Raw genomic sequence first — 20,624 nt, 5'->3', positions numbered from 1 at the left:
TGACCTAACTACCATACATACAGTAAACGTATTGATTGTCATGGTGCACCAATTTTTGCTCTCTTTGCATTGAACAGAAAACCGTGAAAATTAGTACCTGTGAAGTTTATTTTTCAACCCTATACATTGATTTTCATTTTTTTTTAACCTGCAAAAATTGATACCAGCAAATATATTCCCATGAAAGAATGAATACATTTACAGTATTTTTAATGATTCATGCACCTCCTGAATTCCCCTCATACAGCGTGAAATTTGAAGAAAAAAAAAACACCTCTCTTAAACATAAAAGTATACAGATCATCTGACCATTAAAAGGAACAACTATATTAAATTTCAAGAAATTTTGATATGCTGTTCTAAAGTTAAGGTTTTGATATGTTTACGATAGACACCGAACATTTGTATATTATACATTTGTTATAAGTCCCCGTCAAAATTTGGATGGGCATATAAAAAGTGAAAACTCAATGGCTTAAAGCAAATTATACACTTATAAATTAGACTATGGCCCAATTTCTTAACTCATCTTAAATTGAGCAAAGCCTTCCTTAATTCAAATTTCAACAAATCAGATCCTTTAAAATAGAAAAATAGAAAACTTGTGGCAAAATGCAAGTATTTGAAGAAGTTTTTTTAATCTTCCAGGCCAGAAGATAGAAGTTGTCTTTACTATGAAATCAGGACTATTGCTGCATTCTGTCTACCTACTCCAACAACAATCCGTAATAGTTAAACTCTATTTAAACCACTGTAATTTGTGAAATCAATACCAAAAGTTTATGCCTAGTAACAGTGAACATAAAAGTCCCATTTATTTCTATTTTGTTGGGAAATTAGAACTGTTTTATAGACCTAATCTACACCTTACATGTTTAAATTAATCTTTCTAGCTTTAATTCCAGTTTCTGATCATTAAACAACAATATTTTGTCCTCATCAGATTAAATACATTCAACTTCATCAAATTAACATATCAATCTATCACATTCTCCCCAGTTTATAGTATATACACGTAGTCTTAACACTTATAGTCATGCAAAACTTCCATGAATTATAAAGTGCTATTAAGGAAACTTTAAAAACAGCTGAGACAAGTTCATCTGGATAAGAATTTCTGCCAGATATCATAAAGCCAACTTTTATTTAATAAACTCCTTTACAAAATTATAAACACAGTTTTATAAACTCATTGATCACTACTATATATTTTTGAGAAAAAATGTCATCTGTACACATTTTTTTTAAATTGGGAAACTGTTTCCACATTTAGGGATACACTTAACTGTTTCCAGAGGTAGGAGTTCAGTTAAACTGTTTCCAGAGTTAGGGGTACAATTTAACTGTTTCCAGAGGTAGGGGTACAGTTAAACTGTTACCAGAATTAGGGGTACAATTAAACTGTTTCCACAGGTAGGAGTACAGTTAAACTGTTTCCACAGGCAAGGGTACAATTAAACTGTTTCCAGAGGTGGGGGTACAGTGAACTGTTTACAGAGGTAGGGATACAATTAAACTGTTTCAAGAGGTAGGGGTACAGTTAACTGTTTTTTCATATGAACTACACTGCTGCACTATATCACACAACACCCCCTTTTTTTGGGCAAGTTTCATATCTCTGAAACAGTAAACTAGAAAACAACAACAACAAAACAAGAAAGTTTGCTTCCATGAAGACAAATATTGTAAAAAAAGACATATCTAAATCCCATAAAGGATAAAAGTCACAATGTGTTGATAGATGGGAAGCAGTATATTATAATTATGGCCTAAAAAAAGTATTGCCTTGCCATCCCTAGAAAAGCAATACCTTATTCTAGCAACCTGTCACTTAAGTTGCAGATGAGACAATAAACAGCTGTGCTTTAACCACATGATACGCCTGTTGCCCTTTTAACTTGTCCTTAAGCTTTCAATGAATTTATGTGATCAACTAGAAATAATATGAATACCCTTCCCCACAAACAAAAGTAAATAAAAATTTGGCACTATCAAGGCTACCTCAGTTTTAACTAAATTTGTTGTCTTGATTTTTCACCCATACATTTCTATCTTGTTTAAGACACACATTTCTGACAAGGTTACCAAGTACCTTTTATATTTATTAGTCGATCATCATAACAAATAGTCTGTTTTACACGATTTTTGAACGAATCAAATTTCCTTGGCCATCTCTTTTTTAAAGAGTAAAACTTCAGTAAAACGGGAACTTAAGATTTGATATTTATACAAATCGGAAAGGAGCTTACTTCAATAGATATAAACAATTCACCAAAGTTTCATAAAAGTTAGTGAAAGTGTTTTTGAGTAATTGCTGCGAAAACTTGACAATCTCCCTTTTTTTAAGTATAAAAATTCATAACACGGAAACGAAAAGTCTTAAATTAATAAAAATCAAAAGGGAACTTATGTCAATAGAAATGAACTATTCACCAAAGTTTCATAAAAGTAGGTGAAAGTGTTCTTGAGTTATTATCCGAAAACTTGAAAATCCCCCCTTTTTTAAGGAAAAAAAATTCATAACACTGAAACGAAAAAAATCTTAAATTTATAAAAATCGAAAGGGAGCTTACGTTAAAAAATATGAACATTTCATCAAAGTTTCATTAAAGTTGGTGAAAGCATTTTTTGAGTTATTGTCCGAAAACTTGAAAATCCCCCCCCTTTTTAAGGAAAAAAATTCATAACAAGGAAACAAAAAATCTGAAATTTATAAAAATTGAAAGGGAGCTAACGTCAATAGATATGAACAATTCACCCAGTTTCATTAAAGCATTTTTGAGTTATTGTCGGAAGTGTGGACGACTGACCGACAGATGGACTAACGGTATACCATAATACGTCGTGTTTTTGACGGGCGCATAAAAATGGTTAGTTCAACATGCTGGAAATGTATTTTTTGAAAACATTAATCAAATTTGTCCAAAATATGAGATACACATCATCAGTATGTACATATTGAAAGTGCAAAGTTAGAATAATATTGGTATAAAACATTTTGACTTACAGATTACACAAAGTAGGTCCCCCCAAAGAAAGACAGACCAACTGATGAACGGAGTGTAACAACTGCTAGACCTGCTTTCACCATTGGTGACTCAGGTAAAAATCTATCAGGTTTGCCAAAGTGTGCTTAAAGTGTGCCATGTCATTATACTTACTCTACATATCCTTTCTGAGATGCTTGCATCAGTCCAGTAAACCCATACTTGTCTGGAACATCTATCTTTACATCTCTAAAAACATATACCGAACTAATTATCACAGTATAATCATAGTTAACCCTTATCTATGATAATAAAAATATCCATTATGGAAATCAATATCAAATTACTGAAAAATTAAATTAAGTTAATATTTCAAAGAACAGATAAACAATTAATTAGATCAGTTTTTCTAACATTTGTTAAAATGAAACAAGCTTGGGTATAATTTCTAAAAAGATATATCTTTGGTTTTTCCACCCCATGAATTGTCCTAAATTTTAAAGCATATATCACTAAAATGTTTCAGTTTCACTGAATATCAATTATAAGGGTAATTTTCCTGAATTGTTTCAAAGAAAACTTAATTATTATTGTAAGTTTGACGAAAATCAAAGGAACCTGAAAAAACTAGAAAATAAATTCATAAGATAAATACCAGTATTGAATAAAAACAAAACAGAAAGACGAGTTCAAGTGAGTAAACAGTAGATCCCACACTTATCAAAATGGGATTACCACCACTATATGTTCACCTTCAATGATTAATATCTCCCCCCCTACTTTTGGGAGTTGACATCATCTATTAACCACACAGACTATCCCAGACAAAGGGAAACAAATAATATTGACTGCCATCTTGATTTTATGTCCAGCAAAGTGTAAAATCAATGAGAATATTGTATTAAAGGGTCTATAAATTGATGTCAGATTTCTCTTTAATATTGATAGTAATAGTTAGAGAAAAGATTCAGGCTATCAATACAATTTATCTCCTAACAAAAATAGCTCATGCCAGATACTGGGATACCTTTTGATACTAAATTTTAAAAGAAATTTAATTAAAAAATGTGATGCATTTAAAGCACTTGAAACATTGATTTTCATCCATTTAAGTGAAGCAAATTACAATGAAAGGAGATTTAATGTAGTCATAAATTTAGATGCACAAAACAGTTACTTCTTTTTTTAAATACATACAAGAAATTTCCACTTTGACTGCAACAGTTATGTAAAGGATAAGCCTGATTAAATACAAACATTCTTAATATATGACTAAAGTTAATGTAATAGAAACTTTATGAACTTCAGTATAGAACAAATCTATACATATGTAATGTAAACTGTATTGGGTATTAGTGTTCTTGTCATCATGTCTTCTACAATGTTAGGTATAATATAGGCATAAATGTACACCCCAAACATGTGACTTCTACTGCAATGAAAACATCTTTTAGACATTCTAATTTCACTTTTGAGAACTGAACAGGTTAAATGATGGTTAAAATCTGCTCATAGATATTTACCAGTAAAATATTGGATTTTAAATCAAGGCATACATTTTTTTTTTAATTTCAATCTTCGTAAGGCATACACCCTTTCATATTCACTTATTTCCTTGAAAATTTCTTGATACTTAAATCGCCTCTACCGTGCTTAAGACCACCTTATACAGCATTATTATATAAATCCACTACAGCATACTTAGGACCACCTTATACAGCATTATTATATAAATCCCCTCTACCCATGCTTAGGACCACTTCATACAGCATTATTATATAAATCCCCTCTACCCATGCTTAGGACCACTTCATACAGCATTATTAGATAAATCCCTTCTACCCATGCTTAGGACCACTTCATACAGCATTATTATATAAATCCCCTCTACCCATACTTAGGACCACCTTATACAGCATTATTATATAAATCCCCTCTACCCTACTTAGGACCACCTTATACAGCATTATTATATAGATGCCCTCTACCCATGCTTAGGACCACCTTATACAGCATTATTATATAAATGCCCTCTACCCATGCTTAGGACCACCTTACACAGCATTATCATAATATGATGAAGGTGAAACCTTTTAACGCTCCCAAAGAAACATTAATTAAAAACAACTTTGATAATTTTTGTCAGCACTGATTTGATATATTATGCTTATAACACTCAAGTATGGTAAATTTTGTAACGATATCTATTTGTCCTGAAGCATCATACTCATTGTCATAGTGATATGTCTATTGGCCGAAATGCATGCATGTCCGGCATTCATAAGGAATTATTGGTTGCCATGGTCCGAAATGTCTTTGGGTCGAACTGTCTGGCACGGGTTTATTATGGTTCGTATAATTTGCTAAACGTCTTAAAAGATTTGTTTTGTTGCATTTAGTTTCGCTTCATTCTGTTTCATTTTGAATAGTTTAATTATGTTTTTAAAACTATTTAATTCATTTCATCAGATTGCTTCGTTTTGATTTTCTTTTTATTGATTATTTTCGTTTCGTTTTGGTTCGTTTTCATTTCGCAATTTTTATGACCCGAGAATTATGGGTAATATTGATTATGTAATTTTTGTAAACATCTGGGCACCATACTGCAGACTATAAGGCCAACCCGATTTTTGGAAAAGCTACGATTAGATTTGTATTTAATTATCGAAACTAGCAAATACTTTCTGAGACTGGTTTGGCTCTCAATCGCACATACACAAGTATACGCAAATGAAGCTGCCATTACGCTGTTCTTCAGCTCCTGAAAATGCAGGTACAAACCGGATATTGATGCTTTTTCTTGCCATAAGTATACAAAACCAAGTTGATAATACAACCATAAACGCTCCCTTTGGGAGTGTATAAATCCCCTCTACCCATGCTTAGGACGACCTTATACAGCTTTATTATACAAATACCCTCTACCCATACTTAGGACCACCTTATACAGCATTATTAGATACAGTAAGCTACTAGCAGCAGCCGCACACATGGTCAGAAATACATGCAATGATTGTTCAAAATAACAAATTAAATCAAAATAAATTCACCATTATGTAAAAGAAATTCCCCTGTACTTACCTCCCCTGGTAAAATCTACCTCATAAAATGATTAAATGTGAACATTAACTGAGTGCTAAAACCAAAACACATAATAAACTAGTGAATTCTACCCTTATCTAATATATAACAATTTGGTTAATTTTCACTCACTGATGTTTTAAACTGTTTTGATGTCAGTCAGAAAGAATTTTAATTTGACAAAAAATCTCCTTGTCACAAATAACTAAAAGAGACATTTAATGTCAATAGAATGGTTTTCCTATTTTTTTCACAAATTGAGCTTTACATTCATTTCTTATTCATTAACATGAACCTTTATGATTTTCTTAAAGAGCTGCACAATCACATTGTCAGAATCCAAAGGGAGCTCAAATCAAAAGAAAAAAAAACAATTCAGCAAATTTCATGAAAATTAGCGGAAGCATTTATAAGTTATTGTGTGCATGATGAACAGACAACAGTATACCATAAATAAAATGTCCCGTTCAAAAAGGGGCAATTACAAATCAATGAAGTACAGGACCGAGGGAAGTTTTGTGTGACCAACTCAGCAATAAAAATACAATCAGAAACCTTGTGTTATTTTGGATTATTTATGTGGGTGCTTTACCAAACAAAATGTGTTCCAAATATTCAGTCCTACTTTTGAAATATTAGACCAAGAGATTAGATTTTATGACACAATCATTACAAGTGTAGATAAGCTCTTGCTTCTACAAGTTAATAATAGTTACTTTCTGACTGAGCTGAAAAATGAATGAAAGAAAATCTACATAAATAGTGTATCTACAATATACAAAGAACTCATAAGTGAAAAAAAATATTACAATGTATAACTTAAGAAAACAAAAATATGCATTATATTTAAGCTGAATTACATTTTATACTTGTATTATTTGATGGCTATTAAATTACAAAATCAAATAAACTTTGTAATAGTATTTTAGTAAGCTCTATACCCTTACCCAGTGTCAAGAATTTTCTCTATTTCTTCAACATCCTGCTTCAAGATGGCCCTGTGAAGATGTTCACCTGTTAATGGTTCTTCTGCAAAAGAGGGTTTAATCATATTTTTAATTAAAATATTTTACAGGATGACAGGAAAAGTCTGGTATGCAATAAATCTATATTCATTCTATAGACCCTTTTATTTTAACTGCCGGGTAGTCCATAAGCATGCTTAACCTTTCTCTGTAAGATTTTTTTTATCTGTAGATAACACGAAAGGGCACTGTCACTGTTCTGTTGTATTGTTATAGTGTTTTTATCACACCGTCAGTGTATTTTATTGTATTGTCAGTGTGGTGTATTGTATTATCAATGTGATTTACATTTAATTGTCAGTGTGGTGTACTGTATAGCCAGTGTGGTATATTACATTGTCAGTGTTTGTATTGTATTGTCAGTGAGGTGTATATTATCGTCAGTGTGGTGTATTGTATTGTCAGTGTGTTGTTCTGTATTGTCAGTAAGGTGTATATTATTGTCAGTAAGGAGAATATTATTGTCAGTGAGGTGTATATTACTGTCAGTGTGGTGTATTGTATTGTCAGTGTGATGTATTACATTATCAGTGAGGTGTATTGTATTGTCAGTAAGGTGTATTGTATTGTCAGTGTGGTGTTCTGTGTTGTCAGTGAGGTGTATTGTATTGTCAGTGTGGTGTTCTGTGTTGTCAGTGAGGTGTATTGTATTGTCAGTGTGGTGTTCTGTATTGTAAGTGAGGTGTTTTGTATTGTCAGTGAGGCATTTTGTATTGTCAGTGTGGTGTATATTATTGTCAGTGTTGTGTATTGTGTTGTCATTGTGGTGTTTTGTATTGTCAGTGAGGTGTATTGTATTATAAGTGTGGTGTATTGTATTGTCAGTGAGGTGTTTTGTATTGTCAGTGAGGTGTTTTGTATTGTCAGTGAGGTGTATACATGTATTATTATCAGTGAGGTGTATTGTATTGTCAGGGAGGTGTATATTACTGTCAGTGTGGTGTATTGTATTGTCAGTGTGGTGTTCTGTATTGTTAGTGAGGAGTATATTATTGTCAGTGAGGTGGATATTATTGTCAGTGTGGTGTATTGTATTGTCAGTGTGGTGTATTACATTGTCAGTGTGGTGTTCTGTATTGTCAGTGAGGTGTTTTGTATTGTTCTACTTTCACTGTATTTGTAGTTTTGACATTGCATTACTATCTGTACAGTATTTAGTGGTGGTGGTTGTTTTTTCATCAGAATGATTAAATGATCTGCAAAAATATTTTTATAGATGTAGAAAATTTATAGGCTAAGCATGATTTTATACAGCCTGTATAACTGAATATAAATAGATCTTAAAGTGTCTAGAATATTTTATACTTTAATGATGTAATGTAATCTATTACCATCATTAAAGCAGAAAAAAATAAGTTAAGCTTAATGTTTTTACATATTGCTGAAGCTTGTTAAAAGTTTTAACATGTATTTCTTATTTTACAAACCAATAGTTTTCAATGGGAAGAAGTAAATAAATAAATCTGAATTCTCATTCAAACAGAACATGTTTTTGGACAGACTGTTTATTTGTTATTGTAAAATCCAAAACAAACATTAAGTAACATTATACATAATTGTGACTGAAAGTGACTCAACAATATAAATGAAAATCAGGCCAAGTAAAAAAAAATTAAGATTAATTCCTTTAATTGGAAAACTATTAATAATTAAGTCATTTTAAAAAGTCTTAGTCAAAACTGGCTTTAATTGCCTCAAAAATAACACTAAAGTAAAAATTACAGACAGAGGTCCTTTAATTTTTATCATGTTTTTATTGAAGATTAAAATCTACACATGGCACTTTAATTGCCTTCTACTACCAGCGACCCTGAAAGAATGTATTCCATATATTACTTCTTAAAAGGGTGATTTACCAAATCATTCACTCATATGATTGGTCCCTTGCTTCATTTAATAACCTCATAACCTTACTTACTACTTTCTTTGGTTAAACAAAACATTCTAATTATCTAGTGGTAAAGAATATTGTACCTGAATTCTAGGTTGATACATTCTAGTCTTTACTGTGATACAATTTGAAAACAGGGCCCAAAATCCAAAATCTAAATATATGATTAGATTCTGCATGTAAAAGGACTCCAAGTACTCATTTATTGTTAACCCTTGCCATGCTGTGGTCAGATATATACGGTCTTGGCCTGTTTTTTTCTATTTTTAGGTTCTGGCAATGTTATTTTTAGCTTAGAATAGCACAATTTGTTTCCATCTGCTAACAGAGTGAATGAGCTCAAAAGCTGATATTAACTTATATAGAGTATGGTAAAAAATATTGATTTTAGAGAAGAACAAAAGATATGAGTTTATGATGGCCCCAAGCAGTTGCAATTTATGGAGGGATTGGGGTCATTTCTTGGCCACCACTCCGGAAGGACAAAAGCAGTATTTGTAAAAATTCAAGTTGACCTTCATTTAGTCACATGAAACAATATATCCCAATTAGAAAAGAATCTACTAAATACTTAAGACTGCAGTATTAATATGTTATATCTGCCAGTAATGATCTTCTGTGGCTGTCTATAATTCATATTCACAGCTTTCTATTCTGACTCTAACTATCAGTCCCTGCTAGGACGTTAAGCCCCAACAAACAAACAAACAAACAAACTATCAGTCTGCATTGTCTAATTTGCAGTGAAAATTCATACAGAATCAGTACCTCTTGTATCAAACTTAATTGTCCCACCAAAACATTCTCCCTTCCACTTATGATGCCAATACTAATCTTGTAGAAATCTGCTGAAAAGTGGCAACTATTTTAGAAAACTGACAGATCACTGCAGTGGTCATGATATCGTCATTCCATGATCACAGGCACAACAAACTTAAAACTATATTTCAAATTTGAATAATAATGGTTACTGTGAAAGTACTTTAATTCGTGGAAACCAATTTCCGTGGATTTGGAAAGAAACACAAGTTTGTGGATTCTTGAAGTTGTGATTTTAAGGTTTTAAGTATACACATCAATGGGATTATCCCTTTCGTTGGGAACAAAATTTTGTGGTTTGGTCGACCCACGAAAACCACGAATATTGGTACCCCATGGACAATAGTACTTTCACAGTATATGATTTAATTCTTAAAAATTTATTTCTCAAATCAAGATGATTTACAGGGCCAATATTTGGGGTTAAGTGAATCCATTCCTTTTATACATATAAATGTACAAAGACAAAGATATAAGCCAGATATTTTACCTTCATGAAGTACATGTTATATATGTTTTAATATTAATACATGTCAAACTGGTTTTTGGCATTACTTAGCATGTTAAATACCATTAATAAAGACATCATATGGCAGTTAATCATTGTCCTGAAATCAGAGCCTTACTCAATGACACTTAAAGCTCAGTAACAATCACCTGTTTACATATCAACAAGGGGACAAGAACTAAAACTAAGATATAATGGTCAAAATATTGAAGATTTATGGTCCTTTACATCACGATTCACTCCCTACAAATAATCCTACACCTACAACCCAAGTTCATTCTCAAACCAATGTAAATTACTTTGATGTTCTTCATACATTTTCAAAGATTGGTTCATTATAATTTTCATAAACCTTGTGACATAAAATGAATATATAAAAGTGGAAAAGTAAACAATCTCAGAGATTTAATTTAAATTATCATGTAATCCAAGCTTCAAACATAGAAAATATCTTGTAAAAGCTTGTATGGGTCATTAAATTTGTATGAGACATATATGTCAAGTTAACATGGTACACAAAATAGATACCAATATAGAGAAGAAAACAGTCCAATCAATGATTACTGGGGATCTAAAAGGTAGAAGTCAACCTATAGTGGAAATCATAAGGACTATTTGAAAATTATTACTCCTATAAAAACTACAAGACATATGACATCAGGATATAGATATCCCTGCAACTACTAAAATTCTAACAGAGGTGTTATGTAAACAAGAAATTGATGAAAGCCATGTATAATGCAGAATCCAAAACATTCAAAAACAGCGACTGGAATCCAAATTATTCTTACTTTCAGCTGACCTCAAATAGTTTGCATGCAAACATACTACAAAAATGAGAGTAACAAAATCTGTTGGAAAGAAAAATGAGAGAAGAGAAATATATACCTAGTATTTTTTAACTCCACATGAAAATTTTCATGTGCATGCCAAAGATCAACCGAGATTGTTCACATAATTCTAAACTTATCACTGAGCCTATCAATTTAACTCACTTGGTGTCAAAACCTGTCCAAATTTAGTAATGGGATTTAGACTTCAAAGTGGTAACATAGTTGAAGTCATTAATGAAGTAAACATCCCATACCAAACATGATTAATGTCTCTACTACAGTATGATAATCATTATCATACTAAATTACATAAAAATCAATGAAGAAAACTGATTTAATCAAACTTGATTGTTTCCTTTAGACATAAATGGTACTATATTACAAACTCTATTAACTCCACTTCTAGTCGTTCTCTTGTTTAATACAATACTCTCCTTACAATTCAGAATTTCAATTTTCATCCTAATGGAAAATTGCCATTGTTGAAATTAATGAAGTTCTGCTGCAATATCCTTTGTAAAAATGAAAGCATCAAATAATTGTTTTCATTGCTGTGACAGATAATCAAAAATGTCTATTATGAAATTCTGGAGCAAGATGAATATATCGTTCATTTAACACTAGGTCTATAATTCATTAAAAATATAAGTTTATGAAAGGTTCACCAAAATCTTCACTTATGCTGATAATTATTTAAAGTCTATACTGGTATATCAAATATATTTTCTGTATATCTGTATATACACAGGAGTACAGTGGGGGGGTCTATGAATGTATTTCAAGATAATTTGAGCATCTTCACCAGGCTGAATGTAATTCAGTTTTTTAACAGACTGACATAATTTCTTCCACAATTTCATACTAAGATGTCTGCAATTTTTCATCTAAAAAAAGCAATTCTTCATTACCCATGTCTTGATAAAAATATTATTAACTTTAAAAAGTAAAATTTAGATTTTTTCAATAAGCTTGCTTTGAGTGGTTGTAAAAACCATGTTTAAACACCACACAAAATTCCAAAAAGACCCAGTAGAGAGCAAATGTGCTTATCAGCCAAAATGGCTAGACGTTCTCAACGCATATATATTTCTGTAATTTGCCCAAAACTTACAACCAATTGTAATGTATAGCCTACAATAGATACAATTGCATGAATAAAATATTTTTACATGTAATAATGTAGAATGGAATTATCTGTTAGGTATAATCAGAGTAGCAAATTCACTCATATATCTAGCATGTCAATCTACCAAGAATTCACTACCACCCTTACAGAAATCTGATTGACCCTGACTGATTGGAGACAGAAAACCTTTATCAATATAATAAATATTAAAGAGCAATTATAGTGCTGTCATTTTAACTGACCATGGGGTGTTAGATTTTATATCATGCCACTAGATAATAACTTAAATTACCTCAATACTATTATAGTCATGTGACAACAAGTATAAGATGCCAGACTTTATCGTCAACATTAATATTCAAATACATGTATCTTCCTTTGGTTACTTCTTAACATTTATTTGTGATTTTGAGGTCGTTTTTTTAAACCCTTTTTTAAAAGCAGTGTCTAAGACATTAAAGATATAAGTTGGATTGATTGACTGGTTGTTGTTTTATGATTTATTGCAGGTATGACAAGAAGGCTTTATCATCAAACAAACCCTGCTTTGCAGTAAGTCCTACATTCAGATTTTTAATGTGCTACCTCACAGAATCAAAAGTCAACAGGTAGGCATGTCACTTCAATCAAACATATCATTCTGACAATGAGCTAACAAGTCTTTGCTCTATCTCCTATCTGCCTCATGACTGGCTGAGAGAAAGTAAATACAAACTTTGGTATGACTCGGTTAGGGATGAAACTCACAACCAAAAGTACTCCAGTATAACTCAGTTAGGGGTGGAACCCACAACCTCTTGTACTGAGTATAACTCAGGGATGGAACCCACAACATCCTGTACTTGAGTAGGACTCAGTTCGGGATGGAACCCACAACCTCATGCACTCCAAGGGAGCACACTATCACAAGGCAGTACAAGTTAGATGCTTACTTGTAGTAGACACATTGACATGAGCACTCCATTCACTGTTACCAAAGTTGTTCATAAACCGCAATCTATAGTGATATTCTTTCTGATGGTCTAATCCAGTCACAGTATGTCTCTTTCCATATCCCCTGCAAATATAAAATATAACTTTATCAAATGTTTCACATAACCAATACAAATATAAAAAAAATAACTAGTAGGATGTTTCACAGTACGTCTCATTCCATGACCTATACAATTACAAAATATAACTTTATCAGGATGTTTCTCAACAGAAGGTCTGATAAAACCCTGGTGCCTAGATCATATCTCTACATGTCTGATAGAACCCTAGTGCCTAGATCATGTCTCTACATGTCTGATAGAACCCTGGTGCTTAGATCATGTCTCAACAGGCTTGATAGGACCCTAGTGCCTAGATCATGTCTCTACATGTCTGATAGAACCCTGGTGCCTACATCCTGCCTCTACAGGTCTGACAGAACCATGCTTGCTCATTATGTAACCAAGGGTAGATGGACTAAAAGGGTACCGAGGTTCAATTACTTAATCAAACATACCAGCATACATAAGTTTGTTAACCCAATAAATGATTGATGACATGTTATTCCCATAGAGAACCTTAAATTAATTAAATATTGAATTCAAAAACATACTACCAATATCCGAAACTGATGCCAATTCATCAGAACATTTCTCTGAGTATTTAATAGCAAGATAATTAAAGTTTTTGTTTTAAAGTTGATAGAAACTATTCCAATGGAGCAATCCTATCACACTGTAGGGATGAGCACTTTTCTAATTTCAAATGACGGGAATTATTGCCAAGTATCAACATGTATGGTTCTCCTATGTTACTCCTAACAATCACTAACAACAGAACTTCATAACATCATCAATATTAATTTGTTTTATCATTAAAATATTTAAACCAATCCTATTTCATCTGACAAAACAAATTAATAAGTCTAAATATCATCAAGAACTTCGGCTTATTAATATTTAATACCAGACATTGACAGATATGAGTAACAAATCCTCCAGTGGAACCAGTAATAACCTGCTTATTGTCACTTTCATTTAAGGTACCTTCACTTATAATAAGAAAAAATGAAGAAAGCGTTAATATAAAAATTTCTTGAAAAGCAGCTTTCCCTTATTCTAAAATTCATCACAATGAATTACCTGTGTATTCAAAGTGAACTTATATACACAAATCTGAATAAACTTCAGACATTGAATATTCCTATATTACTCATTAGCAGTGCAACATGCTTTATTTTATGTGTATGATGTTATTAAGTTTCTTGGCAACAGTACATGTTAACTTCAAGCACTTGTCACAGTTTGTATCCATTTTGTTATCCATCTCAATAAAGAACATTTTTATTGACAATGGATTAAAGCACTAAACTGCTGTTGTAATGTAAATAGCTGAGTGGTTCAAACAAACAGCATAATACTAACTTGTGGTAAAAGAAAGGCTCCATAAAAAATGTATATGTTATATCTGATGAGATCAGTGGAAGACATCAGTGAAACATTCAGGGACATTAAAGACATTTTAATTAATTTACTTCCTTTTTAATTATAGGGAACTTCTACCCAATAGTACTTAACTATTATCATCCAAGCTTCACCTTATATAAATCATTACAAGTGATACTGGACTTTAATACATCTTTAATCAAAGGGAATCATGCTTGACAGAAAATCTCAACAAGACAACATATGTTGACACTGCCTACAGATTCTCTGTGGCATAGCTGCAATATATTTCAAGAAGCCAAGGCTACAACTTACTTGTAATAGAAACCAACAAAAATAAATCCCTCACATTTTTCTGGGCTATGAACTGCTTTGATATGGTCCTAGCTATATCAATGATTCTAATATACTGGTGACTTTGACAATTCAATGACATATAGTACTGGAAGCATACTGCCTGAATTATTGTCTATTCTTTGAACCGTATTTTCACAAATACAGATATTCAACCCCTAATTCATTATTGCATCCCAATGTAACAACTAAGTCATTTTAGCATTGCACTACATCAAATCTTGCATATTTAGTACTTGAAATTACTGCTCCAAATTTAGTCCAATGGGACTGTACATGTATTGACAAATTATTTCTAATGCTGGCAGTTTCTATGGTATGGCCATACTTTTATATCTTCTGAGATAGCTTTCAGTAACTGTGAATGTTCTTTAAGTTGGTATCTCATTTTGTCTTTATAGTGTATATTGAGCTATTCCATGGAGTAAATGGCTGTTGTATTGAGTGAATTTTATGGTGTGTCTATTGGTTGTTTCAGTTCATATTTAATCTTACATTAAAGTGGGATGATTAAGGCATTAACTTCATGCATATGTCAGTAGATGTTGGTCATTAATGTGTCTTTGTGCTGTTATATCATTGTTTGATTTAAAAAAAAAAACTAGATAAAGTGATGCCCCCGCATTTAACCTTCATACGGCTATGTCATAACTCATAATTGTAAAAAGCACTTTGTCAGATGTGTTATTGTGTCTGTGAGACACAAATGATGCCCCTGCATGTGGTTTTGAGTAAAACTCAGCATAGCTGAACGAAACTTAAACTCAATCTGTAACTAATCATGACAGACTCACATACCATATACCAGTCAAATATCTTCAAGCATTTACAAAAAAAAAAGCAAAAAACTATTATTTCAATACAATTTTTAAAGTGCACGGCCCATTATTTTGGTAAAACTCAGCATAGAAGAATGAAACTTACACTCAATTTGTAACTAATCATGACAGACTCACATATCAAAAAGCAGTTCAATATCTTCAAAGGTTTACAAAAAAAGTGAGGAAAACTATTATTTCCATGAAATTTTTCACGTCCAGGGCCATAATTTTGGTAAAACTCAGCGTAGCGGAACAAAACTTTAAGTCGATCTGTAACTAATCATGAAAGACTCACATACAAAAAATCAGTTCAATATCTTCAAGGGTTTACCAAAAAAGTGTGGAAAACTGTTATTTCCATGGAATTTTTTACGTCCAGGGCCATAATTTTGGTAAAACTCAGCGTAGCGGAACAAAACTTTAAGTCGATCTGTAACTAATCATGAAAGACTCACATACAAAAAATCAGTTCAATATCTTCAAGGATTTTAAAAAAAGTGCGGAAAACTTATGGGACAGAAAGAATTACGGACGGACAGACATGGGTAAAACAATATGCCCCCCAACTTATTGTTGCAAGGGCATAAAAAACGCTCATCAATCATTCAGTTACGGTAGATTTTTTTACTTTTGTCTGGGCCTTTCAGAGCTTACATTAATATGTGTTTACATTTGTTGAAGACCTTTAGTTGAAAGTATTAACTATTTTGTATTTAGGTTATACGCTGGTGCATTTGTTACATTTCAAGTCAAAGTCGAGGTTGATATTCTTTACCGAGCGTAGTGATCTAATATACCATCCTCAACTGCAGGCAGTGTCTGTTATTTTATAGTGAAAATCATCAAGATCTTGTTTAGATAAAATCTCTGAACAATCTGATGCACCATTCTTTAATAGAAACTGGTGGAACAATAGCCACTCCTCTTTGCACTAGTGTTGTGTCCACTTTGCAACTTTTATTACCAAAATTATTGATATTTTCACTTAAACTTCATTTTTCATTCTAAAAAAATAATATCTGCTGTTTTTGTGCTAGGTCAAAAGTCTAAAAAAGCACACAACAGAACAGAAATTTGGTCTGCGCATATTGTATTCTTGGAAGAAGAGTGATATGCATGAAAAGTGATTTTCCAACCCTTATATTGTAACTCAGTGACTCCTTATGGAATTCAATACAATTTAAATTGTAATGGTCTGCATCAAGACTGTTAATTAGAAGTTTTTTTATATAGTATGGAAAAATCATTGCCATTATTTCCTGAAGTCACAATTTTAATGCTCTTTTTCACAATTGTATGAGCCCAGAGCCCCTTCCCTAAAACAGAAATGAAAATCACTGTAAAGAAAGAGTTCTATACCAGAAAAATTAATCACTGTAAACCAATAAAAAATGTAGAATTTTATATGAAATATAATATATAGTTATAATACCGACATTTAACTTCATCAATCTAAAGTTCACATGGCTTAAACACTGACTTTCCAACCTCAAAACCAATAGATATCTCTAACCTTTAAAGGTGAACCTGTATAAGTTTCATGAAAATGAACAAAAGCTTCAGAATTTGTGCTCCAGAAACCAATATTTCCAAATAAAAATGTATTTCTTAAAGTGCATGTTATCCTTAACTGATTGACTTGTCCTAAAATCAATATGGGCCTTCATTATAACTATTAGTTAACTGGTATAAAGTTCATTGAAATTGTACAAAAGCTTCCAGAACTTATGCCCTGGTTATCATTCTCCCATGGAACACAAAATATTGAAGTATCGATGTATTGGAAGTATGAAAGCATGGAAATACAGAATATAGAATTGAAAGTTGAATTCCATAGTCCCCACCCCCTTTTCTGAAAATCAGGGGGCAATCAAATTACAATGAATAAATAATCAGGGGAAAAATGAATTCTAGTCCAAAATAAAAATCAAATGGTTGCTTCCTTAAAGACACTAGAAGATAAAAGTTTACCACAATTGAGTAGGAAAAACAAGATTTTAATCTTTCAGTATGAAAATAGAAAAAGACCATTTTTCCTGGTTAACCAAATGATAATGCACTATACATTAAAATTTAATTCATTAAAAAATTATGTAAGAATTATATAAAAGGATTAACTCAATAAATGGCAAAAAAATTAGGACATAAACTTGCGTCAAATAGGTTTTTTTTACAAGAAATCTTTTCATTAGATTAACTCAGGCTAAATAAATGCTTTCACTGCATTGTTCAATTATTCATATTGATCTTTTTATATAATTATTTCAAATTATAAGAACTGTATTCATTCTTTACTGATACTACTTGAAGCAGCTAGAAAAAATAAATTACAAAACACTCCAAAGAAAAGTTTACTTAAAAGGTAACAAGACCCAGTTTTTGTACGTTTGCTTTCGGGTTTCACTTCACTAGAATATCTACTATCAATAGTATATAGAATACAATTCAGTATTCTCTGACTAAATATATTTGCATGTAAATAGTCGGAACAATAGAACACTTTTCGCTTGAAAGCAGGCATGTATTTGATTTTCCGTCTTCACACTGCTATCAAACAAATTATATTTGAATTTTGGATTATAAGTTTAAACAAGGATATTGACTAGAATTTACGCAACAAAAAAACCGCCAATTTAAATATAGAGCAAACAACAGTAAAACAGGGCGAACAATACAAAAACCAAATATCTGATTTTATGACGTAAATAAACTGTCCATGACATTGCATTTTAAAATAATATCAAAATTATAAAAGGTTTTAAACCATAAACATCTATTGAGTGATATGAAATCAACATTTTATCCCAGCCATAACATTTTGGAATCTTTACATTTGATACTAACACACCAATAAAAAGCAACAACGAATGATCACAATAGGAAAAATATATTCCCAACCAAAAGACCATGACTGTAAAATGAACTTGTTTACAATTTGATCATTTCATACAGCTTCATATACCACTAATTTTGGTTTACTGTACACATTATGTACATAGTAATACTATATCTGATACAATGAAATACTACTCAGTAACTCATGTATACTATGAGTGGCCATAGAGTAGTAAGGTGCATGTACACTATGAGTGGCCATAGAGTAGTAAGGTACATGTACACTGAGTGGCCATAGAGTAGTAAGGTGCATGTACACTATGAGTGGCCATAGAGTAGTAAGGTGCATGTACACTATGAGTGGCCATAGAGTAGTAAGGTGCATGTACACTATGAGTGGCCATAGAGTAGTAAGGTGCATGTACACTATGAGTGGCCATAGAGTAGTAAGGTGCATGTACACTATGAGTGGCCATAGAGTAAGGTGCATGTACACTATGAGTGGCCATAGAGTAGCAAGGTGCATGTACACTATGAGTGGCCATAGAGTAGTAAGGTACACCTACACTATGAGTGGCCATAGAGTAGTAAGGTGCATGTACACTATGGGTGGCCATAGAGTAGTAAGGTACTTATTTATTTTCAGTTGTTCTCTGTTAGCTTATTGCTTTGTGTTAAATGAGTAGATTCACAAACAACAATTTCATGCCAATTTATAATACTGAAAATTTAAACCTAATTGCTGTATTGCTGTAACTATAAGTTGTTTTCATATTTTACCAGAACTAAACCCTTGCATACATATTGTTGGTAATAAACAATCTGTTACATCATAAAAATGTTGAATGACATCATTAAGTTATGCTTTCTAGAACTTAAATGATGCTTTTAAGGTTTGTTTTTTGACACCCCACAGGCCAACACATACAACACATGCTTTGAACAACTAATATTTTTCCAAGAGTTGTGATGATATAAAAAGCCTTTCCTGTATATATGTAGACACTTTTGATGCAAGCCCTTTATGTTTAGCATACTACACTAAAATGTCTGATGAAATTAAAACAACTAAAAACAGTTTGACTAAATTTTCAAATTCCCTTAATTTTCATCTATTTTTATGCATCACATGCATGCTAGGCATTATAAGTTTATTTAACTAGTAAGTTTTTACAAATTTCAAATAAATTTTAAATGCTTTAATTTATGATGCTAATTTTGATTATCATTAAAACTACACTTTTATTTGAAGCAAAGTTTATGGTACTTGAAGCATCCCTTATATACATGTAAGTAGTTCAACATATTACTTTCAGTTTAATTTCTAACATGTAAAACTTGAGTAAAACAAAAACAAAAATGCTAAGGGTCACCTGTCTTACAAACTTGTTAGACAACTTTTACAGTGAAACAGTGACATTAACCTTCAACCTACTGACCTCAAAATGGGTAGGTCTCTTCCTTGCCACTCAAAATTTTATCTGTGCAAGTTTCATTAGAATTCAATGGAAACAAAAATCTGAATAAGTGGAGGATTGGAAAAGACCCTGCTTCTACAAAAGGCAGGGGATAGCTGGAAATACAAAGCTACATGTAACTCTAACCCCTGCATCCTGTACAATGTATACCTTTGTAATATGATTAATGCTATGAATTCAATGTCACAATTTCCAACTATAACAAAGGTAATAAATCAAAGATGAAAGTCGCTAATCGCCAAATGTACTCTGTCACTGATTTTGGCTTATTTCAACATTCCACATGGCACAAATGAGATCTAAAAATCAGGTGACTTCCGGTAAAACCTTGGTTCCCTTGATATGATTGCTTATTCTTTTGTAACCCTGATGACCCAAATGTTTTCAATTACCCAGAAATAGTAAAAAACAAACTGGCAATGACTATATATAGATATCGGATCCTGATA

At 31.9% G+C, this 20,624-nt stretch overlaps 1 protein-coding gene across 2 annotated transcripts in view; it reads right to left on the bottom strand.

Moving 5' to 3' along the window:
- LOC148622726 (fibronectin type 3 and ankyrin repeat domains protein 1-like) overlaps window positions 1-20,624 on the bottom strand; it is a 38,127-nt gene that overhangs the window by 5,974 nt on the left and 11,529 nt on the right. The window contains exons 3-6 of one of the 2 annotated variants that reach the window (XM_088572847.1): window positions 13,203-13,327; window positions 7,016-7,097; window positions 6,069-6,083; window positions 3,162-3,236 (exon numbers count right to left, since the gene is read on the bottom strand). In XM_088572847.1, the coding sequence (XP_088428973.1) occupies window positions 3,162-3,236; window positions 6,069-6,083; window positions 7,016-7,097; window positions 13,203-13,327 (297 nt within the window). The remainder of the gene's footprint in view (window positions 1-3,161; window positions 3,237-6,068; window positions 6,084-7,015; window positions 7,098-13,202; window positions 13,328-20,624) is intronic. The other variant, XM_088572848.1, reaches the window with a different exon arrangement.

Source organism: Perna viridis, chromosome 3 (assembly GCF_037379345.1).
Source record: "Perna viridis isolate PV_CMFRI_1.1 ecotype Kerala chromosome 3, ASM3737934v1, whole genome shotgun sequence".
Lineage (NCBI taxonomy): Eukaryota > Metazoa > Mollusca > Bivalvia > Mytilida > Mytilidae > Perna > Perna viridis.
Note: the sequence above shows the minus strand (reverse complement) of the source record. Positions and strands in the feature narration are given on the sequence as shown.